We start from the raw sequence: 24,835 nt of genomic DNA on the forward strand, positions 1-24,835 counted from the left end.
CCTTGGCACCTTGGAAAGTCTCTAAGCACCCCTCTTAGCTGATGACTGTGTTTACCTATCAGTTCACATCCTAACGAATCACAGTGGCTCAGCCCTGGATCGGTCTTTGTTTCTCTTCTCAGCTAGGGCAGGTGCCCAGATCCTGGGATGGATAGAGCTGCCCTTTCCAGGAACTGTGGGTGGGATAGACTCTGAGAAGTGAGGTCAGTATGTGTAAGCTGGGGACAGAAGTGATGATTTAGACCTCTGACTCACTTTTAGTCCTGCGGTCTTGGGGGAAGATGCACTTGACCACTCAGGGGTTGCAGCAGTGGCATTTTGGTTTTTGGAGACAGGGTGACGTGTCGGAGCCAATCCGAGTCTTCTTTGATCAGAGCAAGTCTTTCCCCCCAGCTGCCAAGAGCCTCCTTACCATCCAGGAGGTGGATGAATTCCTCCTGCAGCTCTCCAGACTCACCAGGGAGGATGAGCAGCAACAGGCCCTACAGGACACTGCCTCCAGGTGGGGGAGCTGCCATGGGGATGGACTTGGGGAAGGAAGGTGTGGGGGTCCAGAGCTTTTCAGAGACCAAGTTGAATGTGCCTCATCCCCCTACGTGTATACACCAATGACCTTAAGTGCATCATCAGGTTGATCAAACACGATCAAAGATGAACTCAGGTGCAAAACATGTGTAAGTACCAGCTCCTCTGACAGCCGTAGCTGCCAACAGCCCTTACTGCCAGCTGGTATCAAGACCTTGGTCCTGATCTGGATTAGAATCCTGATTCTCCCTTCCTTTCTTGGGACCTGTCACTTGACCTCACGCAGCCTCTGTTTCTCATGTAAAATGGAGGAGATAGTAATACCCTTCTCACAGGTTGTTACAATTGAAAATACATAATATGTTCAGTAAGTATAGTATGAATTACTTGTTCACTCCAGCCCCCTCTTTACTTAAGGTGTCATCCATGTAGGCACAGGATCTCAAAAAAGCTGAGTTTTCCAAGAGCTTTTTCTAATACAACGTAAACCATTCCCCATATATTGGGATGCTGCCTCTCTGTGTGAGGACAGACTGCTATCCAAGGAATAAAGTTAAAGTCATTGGTTTTTGTTTCCTTGTTTCTGTCTGCTTTGGCAGGTTAGATGCCCTTGACCCCATAGCCTATGAAGCCTTCAAAGCCTCGTGTGACCTACGGGACGTGATGGAGTGGGTCCTCCTTAATGAGCAGGAGGTGGAGAAGGAGCCAGGCCAGAGACGAGCTTTGAGCGTCCAGGCCGCGCTGATGACCCCAGTGCAGCCCATGCTGGTAAGGATGCTGCTCGGGGCCTGCTCTCCACTCTGCTCCAAGCATCCCATCCTTCCACGTGAGATCTGGTAGGGTATGAGTGCTGAGAGCCCTTGCAGTTGACTGGAGGAGTTTGAGGAAGGAAGAACACAGATGCAGAGGGTTGTTTCTCAGTGGAGAAGTAGAGGCAAAGGAAAAGATAGAATGATATAGTGGAAATTCCTGAACTCTAGGCCCAGGTCTCCCCCCAGTAAGCTGTAGAATCTTTGATGAGTTACCTAGCCTCTCTCAGCCTTTGGTTTCCTTGTGTGAATGACATCTGAAACTCTGCAGGAACTACTAGAATGGCTCATGTGTCATCTTTCCTGAAGACAGGTGGGTGTAATAGGTAACTCCTGGGCTTCTGTGACCTGCCCCAAAGTGCTCTAGTAGTTGGTGGCAGAGCTGGCTTCCTATGACTTGGGTCTCCTCTTCTGGAAAGTGGGAGTTTAAGGAATGAAGACCAGCTCTGATTATTTTCTCATTTTATGAGAAGTGAGATTTACATTCTGGCGTTGGTTTTCCTACATAGCAGGACCCTCCGTGCGTGCTTCCATGCCTACTGTGAGAGCCTGTGGGTTGTTTCAGTGGTATCCAGTGCTTCGTATGCAACCATCTTGTGTGTTAAACTAAAGCCTTGCTGCTGTAGGGTCCTGGGTTTGGGATGGGGATGTGTTCTCTCCCTCCTAGGAATGTGCAATGGCCAGCACCAAAATAATGAGTTCTCCATCCCAGGGACTGCAGTAGGTGACTGTTATAAGAATTCTTCCTGGAGTCTGTTCTACAACCCTTCATTTGAAGAGTGGCATGGGCTATGTAGCTTGGCGGTTGACCACATAGGCTTTAGAGTTGGGCCTAGATTCAAACCTCCTTCCTGCCATGTACTAGCTGTGTCACCCTAAGTAAGTACTTAATCTCTTAGAACTTCAGTTTTCTCACCCATAAAATGAAAAACGATATCTATCATATAAGATATCATATCAAGGATGCAATGAGATTATGTATATGATCTGCTGCACATAAATACCTCAAAATCGTAGCCACTGTTGTTGCATCCAGATGGTGTAGGTATGTGAATAAGCACTCCTGTCATGTCCTGTCTCAGGGATCCTTGATCACCACTAGCCTGTCACCTGCACTCTTTAATCTAACTTCTGTGTGCCTCTTTTGCTGAGATAAATGATGTGCTATAATGATAAGCCAGAGGCCCTGCAAGATCCTAAATTATTGAGAAAAAAAATGAAATGCTACTTCAGTAGAATTTTATTTGCTTTACAATGAACTGCATTCATATTCCTTAAAATGCAAGCTCCTGTGTCAACTCCGGTGATGCTTTTACAGTCAGAATACAACACTGTCTAGCCTCGTCTGTTCTCATCACCTCTCCAGTGACCTGCCCTGAAGGTGTGCTCTGGCAGTCCGTCCCCAGGACTCGGGCTCTTGGGCTGTCCCTGTTAAGTAGCCCCTCACTGGAAGAGCACCTCTAAGTGTCCAGGGTTTTCTTTCCCTGCCCCAAGGCCGAGGCCTGCAAGTCCATGGAGTACGCAGTGAAGGAATGTCCTCACAGCATGTTTTCTGAGATCAAGTATGATGGAGAGCGAGTTCAGGTACGTAAGAATGGGGACCACTTCAGCTACTTTAGCCGCAGTCTCAAGCCTGTCCTGCCTCACAAGGTATGGGTCGCTTCCCTTCTGCCAGGACTCGTTCCCTTCCTGCCTCTGAGAACCTCAAGGCCAGAGGCCCCTAGCCATTCCAGTGCTGGGGTGCAATACGTTTGTTTTGTATTTGTTGGATGAATTCATCTATTCATTTTTAGAGTCTTCTCCCAGTGAGGGGCTGCTCCGTAGGGCCGGCCCAAGAGCCCAGATGTGGGTTAGGCAGCAGAGAGGGGACGGGCAGGAATGCTTCCCTTGCCCACAGTGACGTTGGGACAGCAAGCTCACCCAGAAGTAGCTTATAGTGCTTATCCTTGGTGTTTCTGTGTCTTCTGTGCTCCCTCCCACACCCACCAAGCTAAATTACAACTCGGTACAGAGGGCTGTTGGGCTGTCATTCAGGAATTTAACAAACGTTTCTCAGGTGCTTACCTTGTGCAAGGCACTGTTCGAGGTAGTGGACATACTGCAGTTTTAAAAAAATGGACAGAATTTCTAGCCCTCCAGAAGCTTACTTTCTGAAGTAAACATAATGCCATGGGAACAGCTGGGAGCCCAGACTCCTGCCCTTAATTAGGGGGCATTGATAACCTTGCTCCTCAGCCCTTCTCAACTCCCAGGGCCTCTGTGAGCCTTTGGGGGTGTCTTCTGGGAAAAGCAGCTAGAATATGTGGCTGCAGACGGACTTTCTGTCCTACCTCTTCTTTCCTAGCTCAGACTCCATTTTTCAGAGCCCCCAGGGTGAAGGGGACATTTCCTGTGGCTCAGGTTTGTTTCGGGTGCCCCAGAGGCAAGTAAGCTGTGGCTCCCCATGGAGCAGGCTCACTTGCTCAGAGGGTCACAGTGACGCCACCGCGGACCTGTTCCTGGTAAGGTTGTCCAGTGGGCACTTCCTGGTTCCCAGGAAGAAGTCTGAGCACAGCTTTCCAGCATTAGAGAACTTTTCCTTGCTCTCCTCACCAAAGCTTGATTCACCCCTTGTCTCTTCTGTGCTTTTGGTTTGTGAAGGGCTGGTCAGGGATTGAAGCAGGGCAGGATGGCTGTGCAGGCCTTTCCTGGCCCTGCTCCAAGCATCGCAGATAATGATGGCCCGTGCACCCTGCTCGGGAGCTGGCCGCAGTCATGCTCTCCAAACCTCCCTGCTGCCATCACTTGGCAGGAGCTGCTGCAGGCTACAATCCAGCCTCTCCCTGTCCAGGACCGTCACAGACTAGGGCTTTGCCTTGAACAGGAAAAAAATCTAATTCCAAACATCCTTTCTTGCTCATTTTGAAGACGGCCGTGGGTTCAGAGCTCCCACTCAGAAGACTGTCCTCACATTGCCTTGCTGCGCTCCTACCAGGGTTCATGTTTTGTGTCCATCTTTTTTTCCAGCCAGTCTGTTCTCCCCCACAGACCTTCTTGCATCCTGCCTGTCCTCCCTCCCTCCCGTGGTTGTCCCCACTTGCTTCCCCACATGCTCACTCTGGTTTTTCCTTTTCCTCAACGTCTCCTTCTCTGCAGCCCACAGGAAGTGATTCGGCATGGGCCGGCCTCTTCGGGTCCGGACAGAGGCCCTGAAAAATACCCTCCTCCTCTTGTCTGGGAGGCTGATGAGGCTTAGGTCTGAGTGTTTGCACAGTAGCCGGGCTTCCCCGTGTGTGTGTTCTTTGTTCCTTCTGGGGCCTGGGTTTTGCTTTCTGTGGCTCGACTTTAGGTCCCTGCCACCCATTCCTCCCTCACCTAAATGGCCTTTCTGCCTTCAGGTGGCCCACTTTAAGGACTACATCCCCCAGGCTTTCCCTGGGGCCACAGTATGACCTTGGACTCTGAGGCGCTCCTGATCGACAACAAGACAGGCAAACCACTGCCCTTTGGGACTCTGGGAGTGCACAAGGTACTGGCTTAGGGCCAAATGTGTGAGAATGAGTGCGCACGTGCATATACGTGTATGTTGTAGGTCTGAATGGGAGGAGTATATCACCTCAGAGTTGGGCTTGTTCTTTGTTTCTAAACTGTTTCTGAATTTAGCCAAGTTTATGCACAAAAGGAGCTAGTATTGGGAACTAACTTAAAATTGGGTTGGTTTTCCTTCAGGACCACCTGCTAAGTGCCCTTAAGGCCCAAGGGCTTCAAAACACAAATAGGACTTTTTTATCAGGTGCTTCAAAGGGTTCTCCAGAAATCGACTGGTCCTCCCCATTTTTCATGCCCTTATTTTTGTCCCTCATCTACCTACGGACTCATTTTCCCTTACAGAAAGCTGCCTTCCCAGATGCTATGTCTGCCTGTTTGTTTTTGATTGTATCTACTTCAATGATGTCAGCTTGATGGACAGGTGAGGAATCTGTTTCCAGTCCCCGGGTGGGGAGGGTGGGGGTGAGATTGAGGAGGAGAGGAGGGGAGGGCCTGAGCATGTACCTCCTGGTGCCCAGGGGCAGGGCAGGAGGGCTGAGAGGCAGCGGGCACTTGCTTCACACTTGCTTCACAGTCGCTCCTCATGCAGCGTCAGGAAGAGCGTCAGGAAATACAAACCCCCACAGAAATTCTCTGCTCCGGCAAAATGGACTGTTGACAAGAAACGGACTATGAACTCAGGAGAGTTCCAGTTTATTTCTCCAACAGCACCCATGAGGCAAAAGGCAGATGGTTTTCAGGTCAGAGCTTTTACGTTTCGATGAGACAAACAGGAAGCACATGATTGTAGGGGGACTGTAGGTGGGACCATCTTAGGGAGAAGTAGCAGTCCTGACTTACCTGCATTCAAATTCTTGGGGCCAAGTATCAGGCAGTACTGGCCCCTTCCGCCAGGGAAATGCATCCCTGCTCCACCACCCCCCCCACACACACACACTGGCCCACGTGTCTGAGTATAGGAGGGGAAGGATGCAAAAGAAAGAATTGTTTTGGGCAGGAGTTGGCGTTTGGGCCCTAGGTCCTGAGGCCTTTCAGCCTGCTGAGTCCAGAGCCAGCCAGCCTTGGACTTGAGGTGAGCAGGGTGCAGAGTCATTTTTCAAGTGGGACCAGAATTTATGCAGTTTGGGCTAAAGGCCAGTTCTGCTGGGCTTGACGCAACAGCAACAGGATCTGGCAGTGAGGGTGCTCTGTCCCAGAGCCACGATGGGGCCCTCGGCAGGCAGCGGCATCAGGCACGGGGCTTTGTGCCATGGCAGCCCTCTCACGGAGCAACGGTTGATTGTGACCCTCCCTCTGAGAACTGCTGATGGGGTGGGAGGATCCTCGCCTGACCACAGCTGTCTTGTCCCCTAAGGCCTCTGTGTGAGCGGCCGAAGTTTCTTCATGATAGTATGGTTGAAATTCCCAATTGGATTGTGTTCTCAGAAATGAAGCAAGTCAAGGTGAGCAAAGACCCCACTCTAGGCAGCATCCTAGTGGTTGGAAAGCAGAGCAAAAACCCCTCCGGTCAGATGTGACTGGGAGAATGAGTCTTCATTTTCTTTTGGGGTTGCTGGTGCACAAAGGATGTCCACTAGTCTCCACCTAGGAGGGAAACATCTTCCCAGATGGACTCCCTGTGTCTCAAAGCCATAGCAGCTCGTTGGTTCGGAGAGTCCCTACTTTGTGAGCCCTTTGTTCCTGGTGTTCAAGTCGGGAAGCTTCCAGCTGGCACCTTAGTAGTGTGCAAAATGGACAACTTTCCACCTCACTCCCACGGCACTCTCTTCTCACACCAGCCTCACTATCTCTCCTGTTATCCCTCAGAGAGCTGCAGACTTGGCCAGTATGATAAACTGGGTGATCCGACAGGGGTTAGAAGGGCTGGTGCTGAAGGATGTGAAGGTGAGATGGTCCCATCCTTTGCTTTCTCCTGCGGACTCTTCAGTCCTCCTGTGAGCCTTTCCAGCCCTGGCCAGGAGATGGCGGTGGCGGTCTGGGGTGGTTGGGAGCGGGTGCTGAGGGGCGCCTTTCCAAGGTTTGGCCAGCTGTGTTCTGCGTCTGTCGGGTGAGTTTGCCCGTCTCCTGCAGAGGCTGACGCCTGAGGGTTCTCGCCCAGTGCACTGTGATAGATGGGGTACATCATGTGAAGAGGTGGATCCCACCCGCACGGAGTTCCCATCCTAGTTTGTGGTCTCTCTCTTGCTTCCCCTCAGGTTACATGAGCCCGGGAAGTGGCACTGGTTGAAAGTGAAGAAAGACTATTTGAACGAAGGGGCCATGGCGGACACAGCTGACCTGGTGGTCCTTGGAGCCTTTTATGGGCAAGGAAGCAAAGGTCGGCATGGCCTTCTGGCCTGTGGGATGGTACTTCTTTAGACAGCACCACTCAACATACAGGCTGGCCTTTTTACAGGCTTGATCTCCCAGCATGGCCAGTTGTGCCTTCCAAAGTTCTGGGATTGGGGGCCCCAACCTGGCCCATGTCACCCCAGTCAGGCAGGGACATTTGAGAGCTACACACTTAGGCAGCAAGAGGACAGGCAAGAACACCCCGTGCTGGTGCAGCACCGAGAAGCTCACGACTGGCTAGTCCTTCAGGGCCTGGCTGGTTTCTCCTCTGGAAGAGTAGCTCCTGACTGGAGGGGAAGCTGGGATCCAAGGAACTAGTACAGTTGACCCTCAAATAACATGGGTTTGAACTGTGCAGGCCCACTTACATGCAGATTTTTTCAATAAATATATTGGAAAAATTTTTTGAGATTTGTAACAATTTGAAAAAACATGAACCATGTAGCTCAGAAATTGAAAAAATTAAGGAGTTATGGAAGTCATGAATGCATAAAATGTGTATAGATAATCTATTTTATCATTTGCTACCATAAAGTCAACAGTAGACTGTTAGTAGTTAAGTTTTGGGGGGGTCAAAACTTACTCATGGTTTTCTTGACTGTGTGGGGGTCAGCACCCAGTCCCTGAGGGGTTCAGGGGTGAGCTGTATTTTCAGGCCATCTGCTATGTGCCTGAATATCACTATTCAGTTCCTTTTATTCCTCACAAGAGACCAAGGTTACGTATGATCATCCCTAAGTTACTGAAGAGGAAATTGGGGCTCATAAAGGTTAAACTTACACAGGTAGTAACAGGTAGATCCCAGAGGTGAACTCTGCACTCTGACGCCAAGGCCCAGGCTCTTTCCTATCCAGCAGGCTGCCTCTCCCTGGGCATGGGGGGGTTGGCAGAGGCTCCCTCCTCCCACAGCTTAGCCCATCCCCCTCCTGGGCAGCATGATGTCTATCTTCCTCATGGGCTGCCATGACCCGAGCACCCAGAAATGGTGCACGGTCACCAAGTGTTCGGGAGGCCATGATGATGCGACGCCTGCCCGCCTGCAGAGGGAACTGGACGTGGTGAGGATCAGCAAGGTGAGGAAGGGGCCTGGTTGGCCTGGCCCCCAGACCAGCTGGCATTGCCGAGACAGGCTGCACCTTGGGAACGCAGGTATCTCCACGAAAGGAGAGCTGCTGCTTGGCCAGGGAGCAACCCTCAAAAGTCTCTAAGTGCCTACTTGTGGAAACTGGCCAACATGCCCTCTGGGCAGAGGGCATTCCACGGGGTGAGGGTCAGCCTTTTGTGAGCAGTCCCCCTCTTCCCAAGCCCATGACCAAGAGGTGGTTTAAGTCTTGTTTTCCCTTGGGAACAGCCTGGGAATGGTGTCTTTTCTCTTCCAGGTTCCCAGCAAGATACCCAGCTGGCTAAAAATCAACAAGATCTACTATCCTGACTTCATAGTCCCAGACCCAAAGGTGTCTATCAGCTAGTGGCCTGGGGTCCTCTGGTCCACAGAACACACAGGCTCTCTGGTGCCACAAAGACACCGTCTCACCCTCACTGATGGTCCATCCAGATAGGATCTGGACTGTTGCCGAGTGACAGGCACAGGGACAGCCCGTTAGCACTAAGGTTTCCTCAGTAGAGAAAGGGAAGTGACTACCTATCCCCTAGTCACAGCGGGTCTGCTCTAAAAGTGACCTGGCCAGTCCCTTGTACTGACAGAGAAACCAAGGCTCAGAGGAGAAAGGACATTCCTAAGGTCATAATAGGGTCAATGGCAGCAGGACCACAGCCTTCTTTCACCTGTTAGCCAGTGCGTGGGTGGTGGTTTTAAGTGTCCTGTGTTGCCTCTAGTTGGTTGGGAGATGTTTTCTTTATAACCACTGAGTGACCTGACTTAACTACTGACAGAAAGCTGCCGTGTGGGAGATCACAGGGGCTGAATTCTCCAAATCTGAGGCGCACACAGCTGATGGGATCTCCATCCGATTCCCTCGCTGCACCTGAATCCATGATGATAAAGACTGGAAATTTGCAACTAACCTCCCGCAGCTTAAGGTACCAGCTCTTCGGCTGCATGTGTCTTCTGCCCCACTACCCAGCCTCGGCTCTGTGGGCGTCTGGTCTGTTCACATGTCCTCTGTCTTCTCCTTTCCCCCATTCCACTGAGACAGGGCAGGGAGGGCAGTCAGACCAAACTGTTGCAGGGCCAGGAGCCGAGGCACGAGGCCCCCACCCACATTTCCCAGTAGAGAACTCTGCCTTCCCCAAGCCACTGGGCAGCCCTGGGTCCTGGAGAGGGAGACTCCTGCTCTCCCAGCTTCCTGTGGAAGGCTCGGTCCCAGGGCACAGTCTCAGTGTTCTGCTAAGAGCTGGGCCCAGAGCACAGTGGTTTGCACTGGTTACTCCAGGAACAGGGACAAAGTATAGGAAAGCACCAGGGAAGCCTGCTTCCTTTCCCTGCTCGTTGCCTTTCTTCCCTCTTTTCCCCTTTTGGTTCCCCAACCACATGCCTGACCCACCACACAGCCAGCCTCTGGGGCCTGTGGCTGGAAGGGAAGGGTACACTTGACGTTCTCTCCCCTTCCTCAGAAGCTGGACCAGCTATACAAGGAGAAGGCAGACTTCACTGTAGTGGCTGGAGATGAGGGGAGCTCCTCTGCAGGGGGCAGCAGCGGCGAGAATGAGGGCAACTCTGGGCCTGCTGTGTCTTGCAAGGCCTCTGGAGCCTCCCCCAAAATCAAGAAGGCAGGAGGGAAGCTGAGTAGCCCCAAGAACAAAGGTGGTAAGGAGAAAGCAGAGGCTCAGGTGATGAAGAGCATGGTGTGAGGGCAGGGATCGAAAGACAGGGACCCCTTACATTCCAGCTCTGAGATCCCTTAATTCTACTGCAACTGATGTTGATTGCATTCCTGGTATGTATTCAGCCCTGGGCCAGAAACCGTTCTGCTGGGCGTCCCCCATCTGCTCAGTAAACCTGAGTACCAGGACCCGGGGAGAGCCCGTCTGACCCAGGGATAAGCCACCTCTGAACTCATGTCTTACCCATGCTCGTCGCACAGAAGGAGCCCAGCCCTTCTCTTTGCTGCCCTGACTTCAGGGGCCATTATGAGCTTCCCCTCCCCTCTTCTTACTCTTATCTTTCCTGCAGGTGGCAGGCCGACTATGAAGTCTTCTTCCTGGAGAGTCGGGGAAAAGCAGAAGGCTCCCGATGAGACCCCCTGCCAAGCAAAGGTGAGGGCATGAACAGCAGTGGGGGCGCTGGTTTGGCCCAGGGCCTCGTGTTCCCAACCCTCTGCACTGAACTCCAAGAGAAGGGCAGAGGTGTTTCGGGGACTAGGGGGCCAAGCCCCCACCCCTCTGGCAGCTGCTCCTCTTCCTGGGCATGACCAGCAGTGCCACTGCTCCATCTGTGCCCTCTTGTTGCCTTGCAGAGGCGGCCAGCCAGCCAGCAGAGAGGAAGGAGAGCTGTGCCAGCGGGCAGGAGATAGAACAGCCCGGCCCAGCCAGGAGGCAGCAGGGAGAGCCCAGTCTGGGTGTGGGCATGCAGCAGAGGGCCTTTGTGCTCAGGGTCGGAGCAGGGCCAGCCAGCGAGGGGGGACAGGCACTGGCTGGGTGACTGTCCTCCCGCCTAAGGAGCCTTTTCCCTTTTGTACTCCCTACTGAGGCCAGTGAGTAAGCACAACCCCAGTGGAGCTGGTGGCCCAGAGGGCAGATAGAGAAGTACACATGCGATCACCACAGGGTGTGATCGCATCCCCACAGCCCCACGAGCTGAGAGTAAGGACAAGCCTTGAGCCCAGTCCCCAGGAGACCTGTGGAACCTTCCCTATCTTTTCCCTACCTGAAGCCACTGAATCCATCCACAGTAATGAGAAAGGCTACTGGCCCCTTGGCCTGGCTGTTGTGCACAGTGGACTTTGATGAGCGACATCAGAGTCAGATAGCCTCTGGACCTGCCCACCAGGATGGCTCCCGGAGACCGTACTTTTCCCTCCTCTAGGTCCCCAGTGTTGGGACCCATCCCTCTCCCTTTTTCCTCTAGGCAGGGATAGAGTGTAATCTGGAGGATGGGGGTTTTGATGACTGTGCCTTTTCTCTGATAAACTCTTTCTGCTCATCTCCTGACCACTAGGCCCCTGGTCTCTGGCTCCTGTTCAGGCCTTACTCCATGGCCTAGGTAGAGACCCATCTGCCCCCAGCACAGGTCTGGCCCCACCTCTGACCCTACCCTGACTCTTGTGCCTTTGCAGGTGCTGCTGGACATCTTCACCTGGGTACGGCTCTACCTGTCGCCCTCCACACCAGACTTCAGCTGTCTCAGACGCTACTTTGTGGCATTCGACAGGGACCTTGTGCAGGAATTTGACATGGCCTCAGCCACACACGTGCTAGGTAGCAGGGACAAGAACTCTGAGGCCCAGCAGGTCTCCCCGGAGTGGATTTGGGCATGTATCCGCAAACGGAGACTGGTAGCTCCCTGCTAGGAGTGCTGCTCCCCTCTCCATCGCACCTACCACACTACTAGCCTGGGCTTTGACTGGGTAGATGGACAGGGTGGCTGGGCTGCTTCTCCAAGCAGTGCGCCTGCTAGAGCCCAGCACGCAGGCATGGTCTCCTCCTGGCTGGGAAGTCAGTTTCTCCCACTGGTTTATAGAGATCTTTCAGGTCTGGGTGCTGGTTTGTCATCTTCAAAAAGTTTTGGGGTTTCGGTTTTGTTCTGTTTTTAGTGTCTTGCAGTTACCTCTGTCCTGTTCTTTCCTCTTCATCCCTGTAATTTCCCTAGTGGTTAAGGGGTAAAGGCCATCCTGAAGCTGTGCACAGAGCCAGACCTGATGGCAGTCTTCTGTCCCTCGCTGCCTTCCCCTTTAACTTACAGGCTCATTTTAAAGTTGTATTTAAAAGGCTGCCCTCAGAAATGCTTATGTGTGGCAAAACTTGTGGTTTGCCTGGACTTTTTGTCAGGAATGAAGCCTCACTTGAAATAAAACAAAATGAATTTTATGGCTGAATTCTCTGTGTCCTCCTATTACAGGGTGTGGGTCCTGGTTTGAAGGGAGGGAATCAGGATCAGGTAGGAAAATGGGGCTTTTATGAAGGGAGGTTGTTGGTTGGAGCTGCTTCTCTGGGGGTTACAGAGCTCCAGAAAGATCTGCTTCCCTAAAATAGAGCGCCAAGGCTGCTCTTTGAAGATAAAAATGGACCTGAGGACAAATGTACACAGCCTGCTGACAAAAGAATGGCTCCTGTGCCACCTGACGCTGATTTACCTGAATAGAGGAAAACCATTTAGAGGAGCTGTTCAGAACTTCTTGCGACAGTGGAAAACATCTGTAAATCTTCACTGTCCAATTTGAACTTGAAATGTGGCTAACACAACTGAGGAACTGAAGTTTTCATTTTAATTCAACTTAAAGGTCTCATGTGGCTAGTGAGTCCCACTCTGGACAGTGCAGATGTAGTCAGACCAGTTTCAAATCCTGAAGCTTTCAAAGCCCTGAAACTTAATAGCTATAACCTTTGTCAAATTATTTAATATCTGAGCCTCTATTCCTCCAAAAGAAATGGGGATAGGAAGTGTACCTAGTCACAGGGTTGCTGTAAAGAGTAAATGACCTAAAGATATATAAAACACTTAGCACAGAGCCTCCACATGGTTATCCAGAGTTGGGAAAATCAACGTTGGCTTGCATGTCCAGACCCTACCCAGGAGAGAGGGGCCTTGGTCTCTAACTTCAGAACCGTGTCAGACCACTTCCACCAGCTCACATCTGCATGCAGGTATGAGTGCAGGCTGCTCAGGTCACCATCTGGTTCTAGACTGGCGTCTGTGTCCTCAGTCCTGTTAACTCCTGAGGGTCAGTTCTTTTTCCTTATCAACAAAGTGGCAAGCTTGCTTTGTCCGCTGTGAGTTAGGTTAATGTGATTCAACTTCTGGAGCAGACTTGAGTGTCTGGGCCTCTAAGATTGAGGACTACTACCTCTCACCAAGCTCTCCTTCCAGTGTGCCCGACTTGGGTATCAAGGTAATACTCCTCTGGGAGGCTGCCTGCCAGTCAGTTTGGAGGCCAGCTTACCCTGATTGACCTGGTTTCCACCTGTTGGTTAAAATGTGTTGGGAGGAAGGGGCAGGAACTAGAGATGCCCTGACTCTAGTCCAGAACTTTTAGTGTTTTTTAACAGGGGCCATTCAGTCTGGCTTCAGCATTCAGAGTAAGACATTCTTTTTATTCTAGTCTCTGGAGTAAAACTGCTCCTCCTCTGATCACTGACCCACATAAATTTCCATCCCCCTCTCCAGCCTCCTCAACTCAAGCCACTGGACAGGCAGCAGAGCAAGGCTCTTCCCTCAGGTTTCTGCCAAAGAACACTGGCGCTACCTTCTGTCTCGGCTGACCTAGACCCAGCCCCACCTGCCATTACTGGTCACTTACCCTGAGGTGCACCCTCACAGCAAAGGGGCTGCCAGCTGCAGGGGATCATCAGTAACGAGCTCAGCCCTTTGGCCCTTCCCTGCCTTGCTGGCTACTATCTTCAATTCACTGTTAAAGGTGTTTTGTCTATTCCTCAGTCTGACACCTTTTTCCTTGGTGCTGAGATTATACTGTATATACAGTTTTACATCTTTTTGTGTATTTCCACAGATCCTAAGCAGCAGCATCTTACACCTGCCCAGAATACTGGAGGTTTGCCCCATTGAGCCTTTGTTTACAAGCCACTGTTTGGCAGCAGACAAGTGGCCATCCTGTGTGCTCAACAGGACAGCCACCCAGACCAGTGAGGACAAAGCACTGTGGCTCAGCCTCCAGACTTTGTGCCCTTTGGGCCATATTCCTTCCTCTCCTTGGTCACATGGAAGATCTACATACAATCTAGCTCACCCAAAGGCTGTACTCGTCAGGAGTCCCCTCACCTAGGCACCTGGTCAGGGAGGTGTACAGGTGGCAGACAACAGTCTAGACTGACCATGAGGCTGGGCCAGCCTCTGAACCACACTCCAACTACTATATAGCTGTATCCAGAAACTACCATCCATCTCTGACGGTTACCTGAAGACAACTGTCCACACCAGCTGTCCCTCAGATTCCTTTCTACCCACATACTTAAGGCCCATCCCTACCAAATCACTGTCAATGTTTGACCTCACTTGGTGCTTCCCATTTGGTCTTAGGATTGGTCCTTTTCCTACCCAGCTTCTAGGCCGGCCCATGGCCTCTCCCACATATGCATTGTGAGATCTTAGACGAGTCACACCACCATCAAGCTTCAGTTTCTTCATCTATTGAAGAGGGACTTCTTGACCAAGGCCACATGGCCCAAGCATCCCCAAGGCAATCTCCCAAGAGCACGCCCATGTGCACACAGCCTGGGATTTATCAACTCTTGTCAGCCTTAGGCTATCAGACCTCATTTGGCATCCTCACACCAGATCAGACAGGTGTCTATATTGAAACTTTATTACAAAATTATAAAGCAGAGCTCTGTAACAAAAATACACCTTGGGGTTTGCTTTAACACCCAAGTTAAGTCTGAGAGAATTTTAATATAAGCCACTTGAAGAAACACATTTACATGCAAAAGATCAACAAATGTACACAATATATATTGAGCACTAATTCCCGTACACATCATTCTTACCAGTTTGGGTCCAACCATTTCAACATATTATGAACCAGTCAGCTATCCAAGTCTTTTAAAACAAGTCTCAAGTGAAATTTCAAAACAATCACAGCAAAGCCACAGAATCATTGTGAATTAGATGTTTCCATGATAATTAAGACCTATGTTACAGTTCTGTTCATATCTGAACTTATCTGAACCAGTTTTATCTTTTCAGCATGTTCTGCCTCAGGGAATAGTGAGCCCCCAAGTACCACTCATTCACTATATATTACAGCCTCAGTTGTCTGAAAATTGTTTCCTTCAAGCTTTGAGGACTTTGCCATATTTAGTTCTCATGTTCTGGGATATATCTGAGCTACAAATATGAGAGGCAGGAGGGAGCATTCAAGGATAAAAATCATGTTTTCAACCTAGGTGAGACAGTCACTGTAATGGGATGTTAGAATTCTTTTATTTGGTATAATAATAAGGTACCTGTCCACCCCCCCCCCCCCGGCCAAACAAAAACCAGGGTTATTTAACACCATTTTTCCTAAGGGAAACCTTCACCAAAAGAAGTTAGAAGACTTAAAGGCAACTTCTTTCTCCAAAGTAACATCAGTTCTAATTCTTACTGAGGTCACTAACCAACCATCAGGATATTATTTTTAATTCATCTCTTAGAGGGAAATTGAGAGGTAGGGAGAGGTAAGGTCCCAGCAGAGAATTTTAAGTAGAGAGAGAGCCAACTTCTGCCCCACAGTTATTGCTATATCTTAACTGAGCTGCACATATGCAAACCTGTTTCACAATACAACTGAGTAGCAGCTAAATCTTTTGCTAAACTGGTAGGCATTGTAAACTACAGTATTTACCATCCAGCAGAAAGGTGAGATGATACCTTCACAGAGAAATCGCTTGATTTCCTCCAGATGCCTACAAAGGCTGTAGCCCAGATCAAACCATCCAGCACTTGGTAAAATGTTGAGATAAGTTACCCAGTATTTAGCTGACAACTACTTTATGAAATTATTTCATTCTTCCAGAGGGGATTAGTGGTTGAAGATGGCAGGAAAACCTCAGTATGTCTGCACTGGTAAACAAGTCAAGTCCCCTTACAGGTTTCCTGCTGCTTTCCAATGTCATGATTGGTTTGTCTAGTCTGAAAGACCTTGGCTGCATCATGGGGGCATCTGCCAAGGCCCTAAGGTGTTTAGGGTTTGCATAGTCCATCCAGTAGTTAATGGTAGCACACAGCTCTTTAACAGCCTGTGCTTGTGCTTGGCTAAACTTCTCCAGCAAACTTTAAGTCCTTTGGCTCATTAGTGGTATAAAGATCCTAAGAGGACTCAAAATCATCACCTACTCATCGCATGGTCCTTCCTAAAGGGATTAGAGAATGCTGCTTCCTAACCTGCACCCAACTCAGTAGGCTGAGAAGTGAAATGGGAGAGAGACAAGAGTCCTCACCCACCTGGGGAAGTGAGACTTCCAGCTGTCTGCCCAAGAGCTGAATCCAGCCTCGGTTAGTCCCTTCTGATAACTCCTAGGTGCTCTGCCTTACATGCTGTCTCCAGGAATTTCATGAGAAGTTTAGCTAGAGAAGATCAAGGCTCTTTGCCTAAGTCTCCATGCTTCAGTGAGACCATGCTTAGAACCTCCATAGGAAAGAGGGACTTATATTCAACGGAAGGTGTTTTAAGACTCCTGTCCGTGGGAGAAGTCAAAGTTAGGCAAAAAACTCATTGTTTCCACCCAGCATTTTCCCTTTGCTCAAACTAAAATTAAGGATGGTGTAAAGTCAGGCCCCAAGAAAAGCAGAGGTGAACTATGCGCCATCTGTTGCATACAGAGACAAATTTCCCAGCAGGTTAGAAGCCAGATGCTTTGCTGGCTCCCAAGATCACGCCAGGGGACAGAGCTTCCAGTCCCAACACTTAACAAAGCAACTTTCAATGACTGAAAAATTTCAGTAGCATTCGTGTTTCATTTCTCACCGAAAATCAGTTTGCTGGTCCAAACTCTGTCCTAAGGAGGATCACCATTGATCTGCTAAACTAACATCTTTTTGGTCTGAAGAAACAAATAGATTTTAGGCAATGTAGTAAGAGACTTTAGCAAAGGTCGGTTAAAGCACAGAAGGCTAGAGAGACGAGAGAAGAATTCAAAACGAATCCAAATGTGCATTTGGAGAGGACAGTCATTCTACCAGATGTCTGATTGGTGAAATAGAGGCAAGCAGCTCAGTGGGGGTCGGTGGGGTACAGAAGGATGGGCAAAACTGTTTAGGTTCTCAGAGGAAGATATGGTCTAAGTTATGGAAGTCGTGTTTTCATCTACTACCATCATCACATCAAAATCACTGAACCATGGACTTGCCCATGTGATCTATACCTGTTCCCATTGGCCTCAGGCTCTGCCAGCCAAAAGGTGCACCCCTATGACAAGACTGGCATGCACAGAAGTGACACAGCATTTTTGCTTGCCCTGGTCTGGGGAACACTTCAGATTTTCTTGTTAGCCTGCCCTCTTTGCAGTGGGCCAATCCTGAGCCCAGACACCTCAAGCTATGTCTCTGTAAGGCACTGAAGGAGCCGGTCCAAGCCCTCAGGATAGGAAGACGTGCACAGCTCAAATCACGTACTGCCAGCAGATGGGACATTCGTTCATGTGCTTGCCACACTAGGTACACGTTACCATGTGGCCACACTCCAGCAGAACACAGTCAATGGGTGAGTCCATGCAGATCCTACACAGGTTCTCCTCCAGTCTGGGTGGCACTTCTCCCCCTGTACAAACACAGGGCAGAGGGGACAGTAAGAAGTGTCTAAGTGTATGGAGCAGTGGGGGGATGGAGGTGGGGCAGAACAGGCACACTGTGAAGAAACCCCTAAATCCACATACTTCCTTCAAAGAATTCCCAAAAAACATTTCCCCAGTAACTTATTCCAGATGCTTGTTCAAATCTACAACCTGACTTGCAGAGGTGCAGATGAAGAGTTAAATATTTGTAGCTCAGATATATCCCAGAACATGAGAACTAAATATGGCAAAGTCCTCAAAGCTTGAAGGAAACAATTTTCAGACAACTGAGGCTGTAATATATAGTGAATGAGTGGTACTTGGGGGCTCACTATTCCCTGAGGCAGAACATGCTGAAAAGATAAAACTGGTTCAGATAAGTTCAGATATGAACAGAACTGTAACATATGGTTCATTAAGGATTGCAAGGCTTACCTGTAAGCCAGCTTAATAAATTAATACATTTATTGACTTTAAGCACCCCCGCCACCAATCTACCTCCAGGCCTCCTCTGAGGAGACATCCTGGTGGAAGGGCCCAGCGGAGATCACAGCTCCTTTTCTGTGCTACCCCCACAGAATTGTATTCATACCCCCGTGGCTGCTCATCGCACTGGATTAGAATTTTTAAGTTTAACTAATTTCCCCCCTATTCTATGGGCTCCTTAATTCAGCAAATTCAATCAGTTTCAACAGTTATATGCTTAGCATTTATTCACTATGTGCTCTGAAGTCAGATATTCCTCTTTGAATCCCTAACAGGCCGGCACACAGTAGGTATTCTCTAAATGTCTGAGAAATAGACATCTTCAAGGCAATGATAACAGCACACATTTACTGAATGGTCACAGGTACGAGGCAGCGTCCTGAGTGCTTTGTTTTTCAGGACAACTCCTGGAAAAAGTTTTTCACAACCTCCAAGTGTTTCTCCAGCCACCTCTGGGGATAAGTGCATGTCACCAACATCCAGCACCCCATCTGCTTTCCTGCTAGAAGGACACCTTTCAGGTTCCTGACTTAGCTAGCTCTTTTACAGAGACTTGAGCACCCACAAGCCTACAAAAAAACTAGAATGCTAGGATCCCTGCGAGTACAGGTGGGGTCTTCTCATCATACTTGTAATATGGAGGATGCTGAATAGCACTGGTTGGCTCTTGACACCAATTGCTTCCCCTTCTCTGCAGGTGTTGGAAGCCCAGGAACCACATTTCACAGATTCCCTTGACAGCAGGGCTCTGCCAATAAAATGTACTTGTGTGAAATCCGGAGGGTAGAAAGGAGGTGGAAACCATTCTTTTCTCCTCTGCGGCGGCAGATGTACAGGCTGTATGTTGGCCTCCATACTCCTCCGCCAGTCACCAGCCTTGTGGCTATGGGGCAGCAATGACTTCACCAGTAGTTTCCAGAAGTTTCCTGGGTTCTGAGTGGCAGCAGAAACTGTGAATCTGTGGAAGCAGCTACAGCAAAGTAAACTGAAAGCTAGTGGGTGCAATACTCCTGCCCTTAACTTTTACCACCACTCGCCCCTCCAATAATGAGCAGCAATTTCTTGTATCAAGGCTTTTTTTTTTTTTTTTTGCTTGAAATATCTACAGTGGTTTCTGTTTTCCCATCTATGGTAGCTGTAAAATATGTCTGCAAATTCTTTGATTCTTCTTTCTTCAAAAGGTTTGAATGTGAGCTGGATTTAGTGACTGACTTCTAACCATTCATGCTATGTGACAGAAGTGATGCTATGTGCTTTCTGAGACTAGGTCACAAAAAGGATAATTTCCATCTGTCTCCCTCTCTGGATTGCTCACTCTGGAGGAGGCCAGCCATTATGCTGTGCGGACATTCAATCATGGAGCATGGGGACAGGCCCGTATGGGGAGGATTGAGGCTCGCTCCAGCATCTGGCACCACCGTGGGATCCATGTAAGAGAGCAGCAAACCACCTCAGAAGTGGACTTCCAGCCTGTCAAGCCTTCAGATCTGCAGCCCTGGCAGAGATCTTGAGACCTTCATGAAACACCCAGAGCCAGAACTGCCCAAACTACTTCTGAATTCTTGGCTCATAGAAATTGTGAGGAATGTTTATTGTTGTTTCAAGCCATTATTTTGGTGCAATCTGTTGCATACACCAGATAATCAATACACCATCTGATGCAGAGGTTGAACCAGGCAAACGTGAGACTCTCTGAGCTGATAGATTAATGAACGATGCCCTTGAATGGTTGGAGACTTTGGTTCTAAGCTCTAGCTCTTCTCCACCATAATATTTGCCATGTCAACAACCCATAGGTATTCTGGGCACAAAATTCCTTGACCCTTGTTATGTGAAGAGGACAGGAGTACCAAATGTGCAAAAATAAAGAAGGGTTTTACTGTTTCTCAGGGAAACTTACAAAGAGAATGGTAAGAGGGGATTAGGCCAGACTTAGCTGGCCCAGGTGCCCATTGGCTAGGGGCCCTGTAGGGAGGGAGCCTGCCTGGAATGTATCACGCTTATACGATGGCAAGGCAGGGAACATCTATACCACTAACTGTGGAAACTGCAACGATGAAAGAAATGATCTCATTAGAAAGATGAAGTCTATTTTTCCATTGAGGTGGTTGGTACCTGCTGAACTAGTTCTCTGCTGAGCTGCTGAAAGGGGAAAGGAAATGAATCTCCAGGAGTATCCAACTGGCTTCACCTCCTAGATTCCTGACACTTCACTGATCCCCATTCCTAGGTGATGCATGAACCTTATCATCATCTAGAATGTTCAATCTTTCACTCTGTGAACACAAGCTCTTGTCCTTCCAGTTCTCACTCAAGTAGATCCACTGTGCCAAGTTCTTCACCTGCATCAAAACCTCCTACCTGGTGCCCCATTTTCTCCTAGTTCCTACTTATCTAAACCCCCAAGTGGCCTCTCTACTTGTAGGCCACCATCAAATTACTCCTCCTACAAAAGTTCCCAGGGACTGACTATATTGGGGAAATGAGGGAGGGAAACCTCATTTGTGCTTTGCCTGCATTACCTCTGTGGAAGGAATGGCTGCCGCGAGGGATTCTGGCCTCAGCCCTGCTTTTCGTGCCTATGGCGCTTGTTATTTGCATGTAAGTATTTAATAATCTATACTTTAATTCCTTACCAGATGGCTAGGATTGGTTATGAGTTCATACACTTCAATGAGAGAAAGTACGTATTTTATTGAGAAGCCAATCTTAGAAACGTTGTAGGTGGCCCGGGGCAGGCTGGGGCTCCCTGTGTGCTGGTATCTTGGGCTTCACACTCCTCCCTCCGGCACCTGACCCTGAAGTCACATCCTTTGCTATTACGACTTCACTGAGCTCCCTGGGACAAGGAGAATAATGCCAAATCTTTTACTCTTAAAAGGAATAATAAAACTTTTTGTTATTACCTCATTTTAGATAAGAATTTTAAATTGTCCCTAATCTTTTACCCTCCATCCTTCTCATGTAGCATCTGCGCCAGGATTCTATCACGTGAGGCACTGAGGCTTCTGTACTTATCCCTGAGCCAAAGTGACTGCCTTCTCCAGAAAAAGCCCTCCTAAAAAAACAGAAAGGAGATATTAATTCTATACTTCCCCCGCTTTCTCCAACAACAGTACTTGATCTTGATTCTCCTCAAATTTACCTGATTCGCACCCTCTTCTGAGGGTTTATCCAGAAGTAGAAAGAAGCCCCTTGGAGGAAAACACACACAATAATTAGTGATTCATGCTATTTTTTATGTCTCTCACAATGTGTATCTCTGTCTTATTAAGACTAACTGGGTAGCTCAGTCCATCATCACAAGCAAAATCACTACAGAGCTGGGATCCTGAAAATCATTCCATGCATGCTGAGCTTCAGAACTTCTCTGTATCTGTCCCTTATAGACCCACAGTGTCTCTGGGGAGACCTCTGTATGTGGCTTGGCATGGAGTGTAGGCAGGATTTCAGCCCCACTCACCTTCTTGGCCACTGGCCAAGTGCCCTTGTGCAGTAAGCGAACTGCTCAAGCACACCGGGCAGAAGCGTTTCACTCTCTCCAGAAGCATTTTACACCAGTATCTTTTGGACTCAGTCTCACATGACATGTGTCACTTGCTGGTGGGGTGGGGGGTGGGGAGAAGGTGCTTCTATTTTCCTACCTGCTTTATCCTATAAGTTGAATCACATCAAGTTATTGCTGAGTCCAACTAGCTCACTAACTTTCATATGTCAGACTCTCACCGATGAGTGAATGGGTCATGAAATCAGTTCAAAGGTCATGACCAGCACTGAAACACAAAATATTCTTTTCAATACAAATGGAATAGAAAAAAATCAGAGTGCATAATAAGTTTGTTTTAGAAACCACTTATGCCTATATGGCACATGTAGTGGGTCATGACATAAAATGGAGCTCACAGCCCAAGCACAATGATCAGTGGAGAAGTCCCCAGTGGGAAGGAACCATCTTCTTTCTGCTACTCGCTCTCAGTATGACCATGGGGCAAGATCGTTTCCTTTTCTCCTTCTCCATTTCTTTATTGTAAGAAGTACAGATAAACTCCTGTCTGAGGTCTCTCCCAGTTAAAATTCTGTGAGGTTTCGTAAAGGCAATAGAGACTGGGGGCCCATAAGCCAGTAGGATGTGAAAGGATGACTGACAGGAAGGGCTCATATATTCGACCTTCCATCAGCTTTGAAGGAGACTAGCATCCAGGACCATGTGGCCTTCTCTGCCCTTTCCCCAGAGCCTCTGAGCAGACCTCTGGCCAGGCCTCATGTCCACCCCTAGCAGGAAGAGGTACAACCAAAACCTTTCCCCTCCAGCCACTTTCCTTCCAGGCCTAGTGACAGCAGATGCGACTGTGCCAGGCGCATTCTAACTCAGCTTTGTCTGGGGAGCTGCTTCTGAGAGGCAGTAGGGTAACTAATCTTCCTGCCTTTGACGGTTTCCTCACCGTAAAATGATGTGATTGAAATAGATGAGTTCTAAGCTTTCCTCTAGTTCTAAAATTCTACTTTGGAATGGCCAGATCAGTATTTACCTTGAGCCTCCTTCTTCATCCAGCGCTGCCCTTCTACGGGAGCACATCTGTTTTGAAAGAAAACATGATCATGATTATCCATCATGATGACCACTATTTCCAAATCTTTACTCATCTTTTTATTCTAAATCTCATCTACCAGTGGGATGATAACCTTTCTGAGGACAGGAATTCTATTTAACAGTCCTTGGACTCTTCCACAGTACCTAACTTGGATCATGCAGGTAGCTTGCAATATATTTCACTGATTGTTTTAGATGACATTCAACAGATAATCCCTAATGAAAACTCTTGGAACTAGGAAAAGAAATTATCTGCGAGGATCCTAAACAGCATCATTGTTTTAAAGTCAAGAACAAGAGTAGAAAAAAAAAGAACAAGAGTAGGGCGCCTATTATTACTGCTACTATCCGTTATTGTCGAGGAGGTCCTAATCAATGTGATAAGAAAAGTGAAGCATTGTAAGGGAAGAGACAAACATTTGCATTTGAAGTGATGAACAACCTAAAAAGCCGAAGAGGATCAACTAAAATTTTATTGGAAATAATATGAGAATTCACTAAGATACAAAATCAAGAGATCAATATACAAACCTCAAAAGCATTCCTATACACCATGGGCAACTAATTTTAAAATGGAAGAAAGATCCCATTTACATCAGCAAAAATGCATAAAATACCTCAGGGTAAACTTAACAAAAAACGTGAAAGACCTATGTGATGAAAACATTAAAACTCTTCTGAAGGACTTTAAGAAGATATGAATACATGACCCCGAGATACCATATTCCTAAATTGTTGTAAAGGTAAAAGTTCTCCTCAATTTACCTACTAATATAAAGCAATCTTATTCAAATCCCATGATAATTTCTAAATTAAAAATCTAGCCAGCTAATATTATGCTGGAAAACATGAAGGAAAAACTATGAAATGTATGAAGATCAAAGGGCAGGAGCTCACTCTATCAGATATTAAAATAAGTTATTAAGCACCTGGAATTAAATAGCGTGTTTCTAGTACAAGAAAAGGTAACTGGATCAACACAATAGAGTCCAGACACAGATAGTATTTTTGATCAGTGAAGAAAGAATGAACCACTCAGTACAGGGTTTTAAAACAATTGGATCTTCATGTGGGAGAAAAAGTTAAGATTCTCTGCCTCAACCACACTAAACAGCAAATAAAACAAATTCGAGATGGATTAAAAAATGCAACAACACATGTTAACCAGAAGAAAATATCAGACACTATTTTTATACCGTCAGGTGGCAGAGGCCTTCCTGCAAACCCGCACCCGCCGGGCCCTGCAGTGGGACTGGCGGTGGGGCCGGCACGCCTCCTGCTCTTGCCATTGTCCTTCTCTCCCCTGGATCGTTTGTCTTCCTCCTCTAGATCTAGAAAACTTTTACATTAAATATACTAATCCTTTCAGTGGCTTTCATTGAATTTCAAAGTTTCAAATATCTCTCAGGGTTCTTGTCTTCAAGGAGGAAAAACAACCGTGGATTAAGGAGCACAGACTTTGCAGTTGAGCACCACTGGGTTCTACCTTTGTTTGGGGCCTTAAATTGATCTCCCTCATCTGTGAAAGAGAGATGGTGATACCATCCTCACAGGAGTGTGGGGATTAGATCAGAAGATGTATGGCAAATGTAGTCTGAAGTTTGGCATAAATCAGTACTAAGTTCACTAATGGTGTCACAGGCAAGGTGACCAATCTATCAAAGGCATCTGCTTGTCATATCAGGCTTAGAAAGCTCTTTCCCACCACAAGATATAAAAACATTGCTTTTTGCCTCTATTTTTTTCTAATACTTTCATGGGTTCTTCTTTTCTTTTTGTTGAAATATGTTTATTTAAGGTGATAAATAGAGATCTGCTGTTATTCGCCCCCCCCCCATATAGTTAAGGAGCTGTTTTATTACCATTTATTCATCTTCTTCCACTGATGAGAATATTAAAAGGGGACATTTCAAAAGTCCTAGGAACACACGGGTCAGTCTATTGCTGGACTCTGCATGCTGCTTCAGCTCATGGTTAGGTGGCATTGTTCCTTACTGTGGAACTGACATTGCCTCCTCTTTCCCCCTTGAACACCATTATTGTCTACCACAGGGAAAACATTACATGGCCTCTGTCCTCAAAAAGCTTATCATCTAAGTGAGGAGAAGAAATAATGAAACATATACATATTGACATATATATATATGAATGCCAGGTTAAACTACATGGACATTAAAAG

At 48.1% G+C, this 24,835-nt stretch overlaps 1 protein-coding gene and 1 pseudogene across 3 annotated transcripts in view; one reads left to right on the forward strand and one right to left on the reverse strand.

Moving 5' to 3' along the window:
• Positions 1–11,044, forward strand: part of LOC140849100 (DNA ligase 3-like) — an 854,661-nt pseudogene extending 843,617 nt beyond the window's left edge.
• A 7,353-nt stretch (positions 11,045–18,397) lies between these two features.
• The window catches only part of LOC140849094 (leucine-rich repeat-containing protein 37A-like), a 45,582-nt gene continuing 39,144 nt past the window's right edge, over positions 18,398–24,835 (reverse strand). For 2 of the 3 annotated variants that reach the window (XM_073235341.1, XM_073235340.1), the window contains 4 exons: positions 22,595–22,641; positions 21,211–21,259; positions 21,014–21,123; positions 18,398–20,904 (listed from right to left, as the gene is read on the reverse strand). In XM_073235341.1, the coding sequence (XP_073091442.1) occupies positions 20,775–20,904; positions 21,014–21,123; positions 21,211–21,259; positions 22,595–22,641 (336 nt within the window). In that variant the 3' untranslated portion in view covers positions 18,398–20,774. Of the gene's footprint in view, positions 20,905–21,013; positions 21,124–21,210; positions 21,260–21,709; positions 21,839–22,594; positions 22,642–24,835 lie in introns of those variants that run through there. The other variant, XR_012130659.1, reaches the window with a different exon arrangement.

Source organism: Manis javanica, chromosome 4 (assembly GCF_040802235.1).
Source record: "Manis javanica isolate MJ-LG chromosome 4, MJ_LKY, whole genome shotgun sequence".
NCBI lineage: Eukaryota > Metazoa > Chordata > Mammalia > Pholidota > Manidae > Manis > Manis javanica.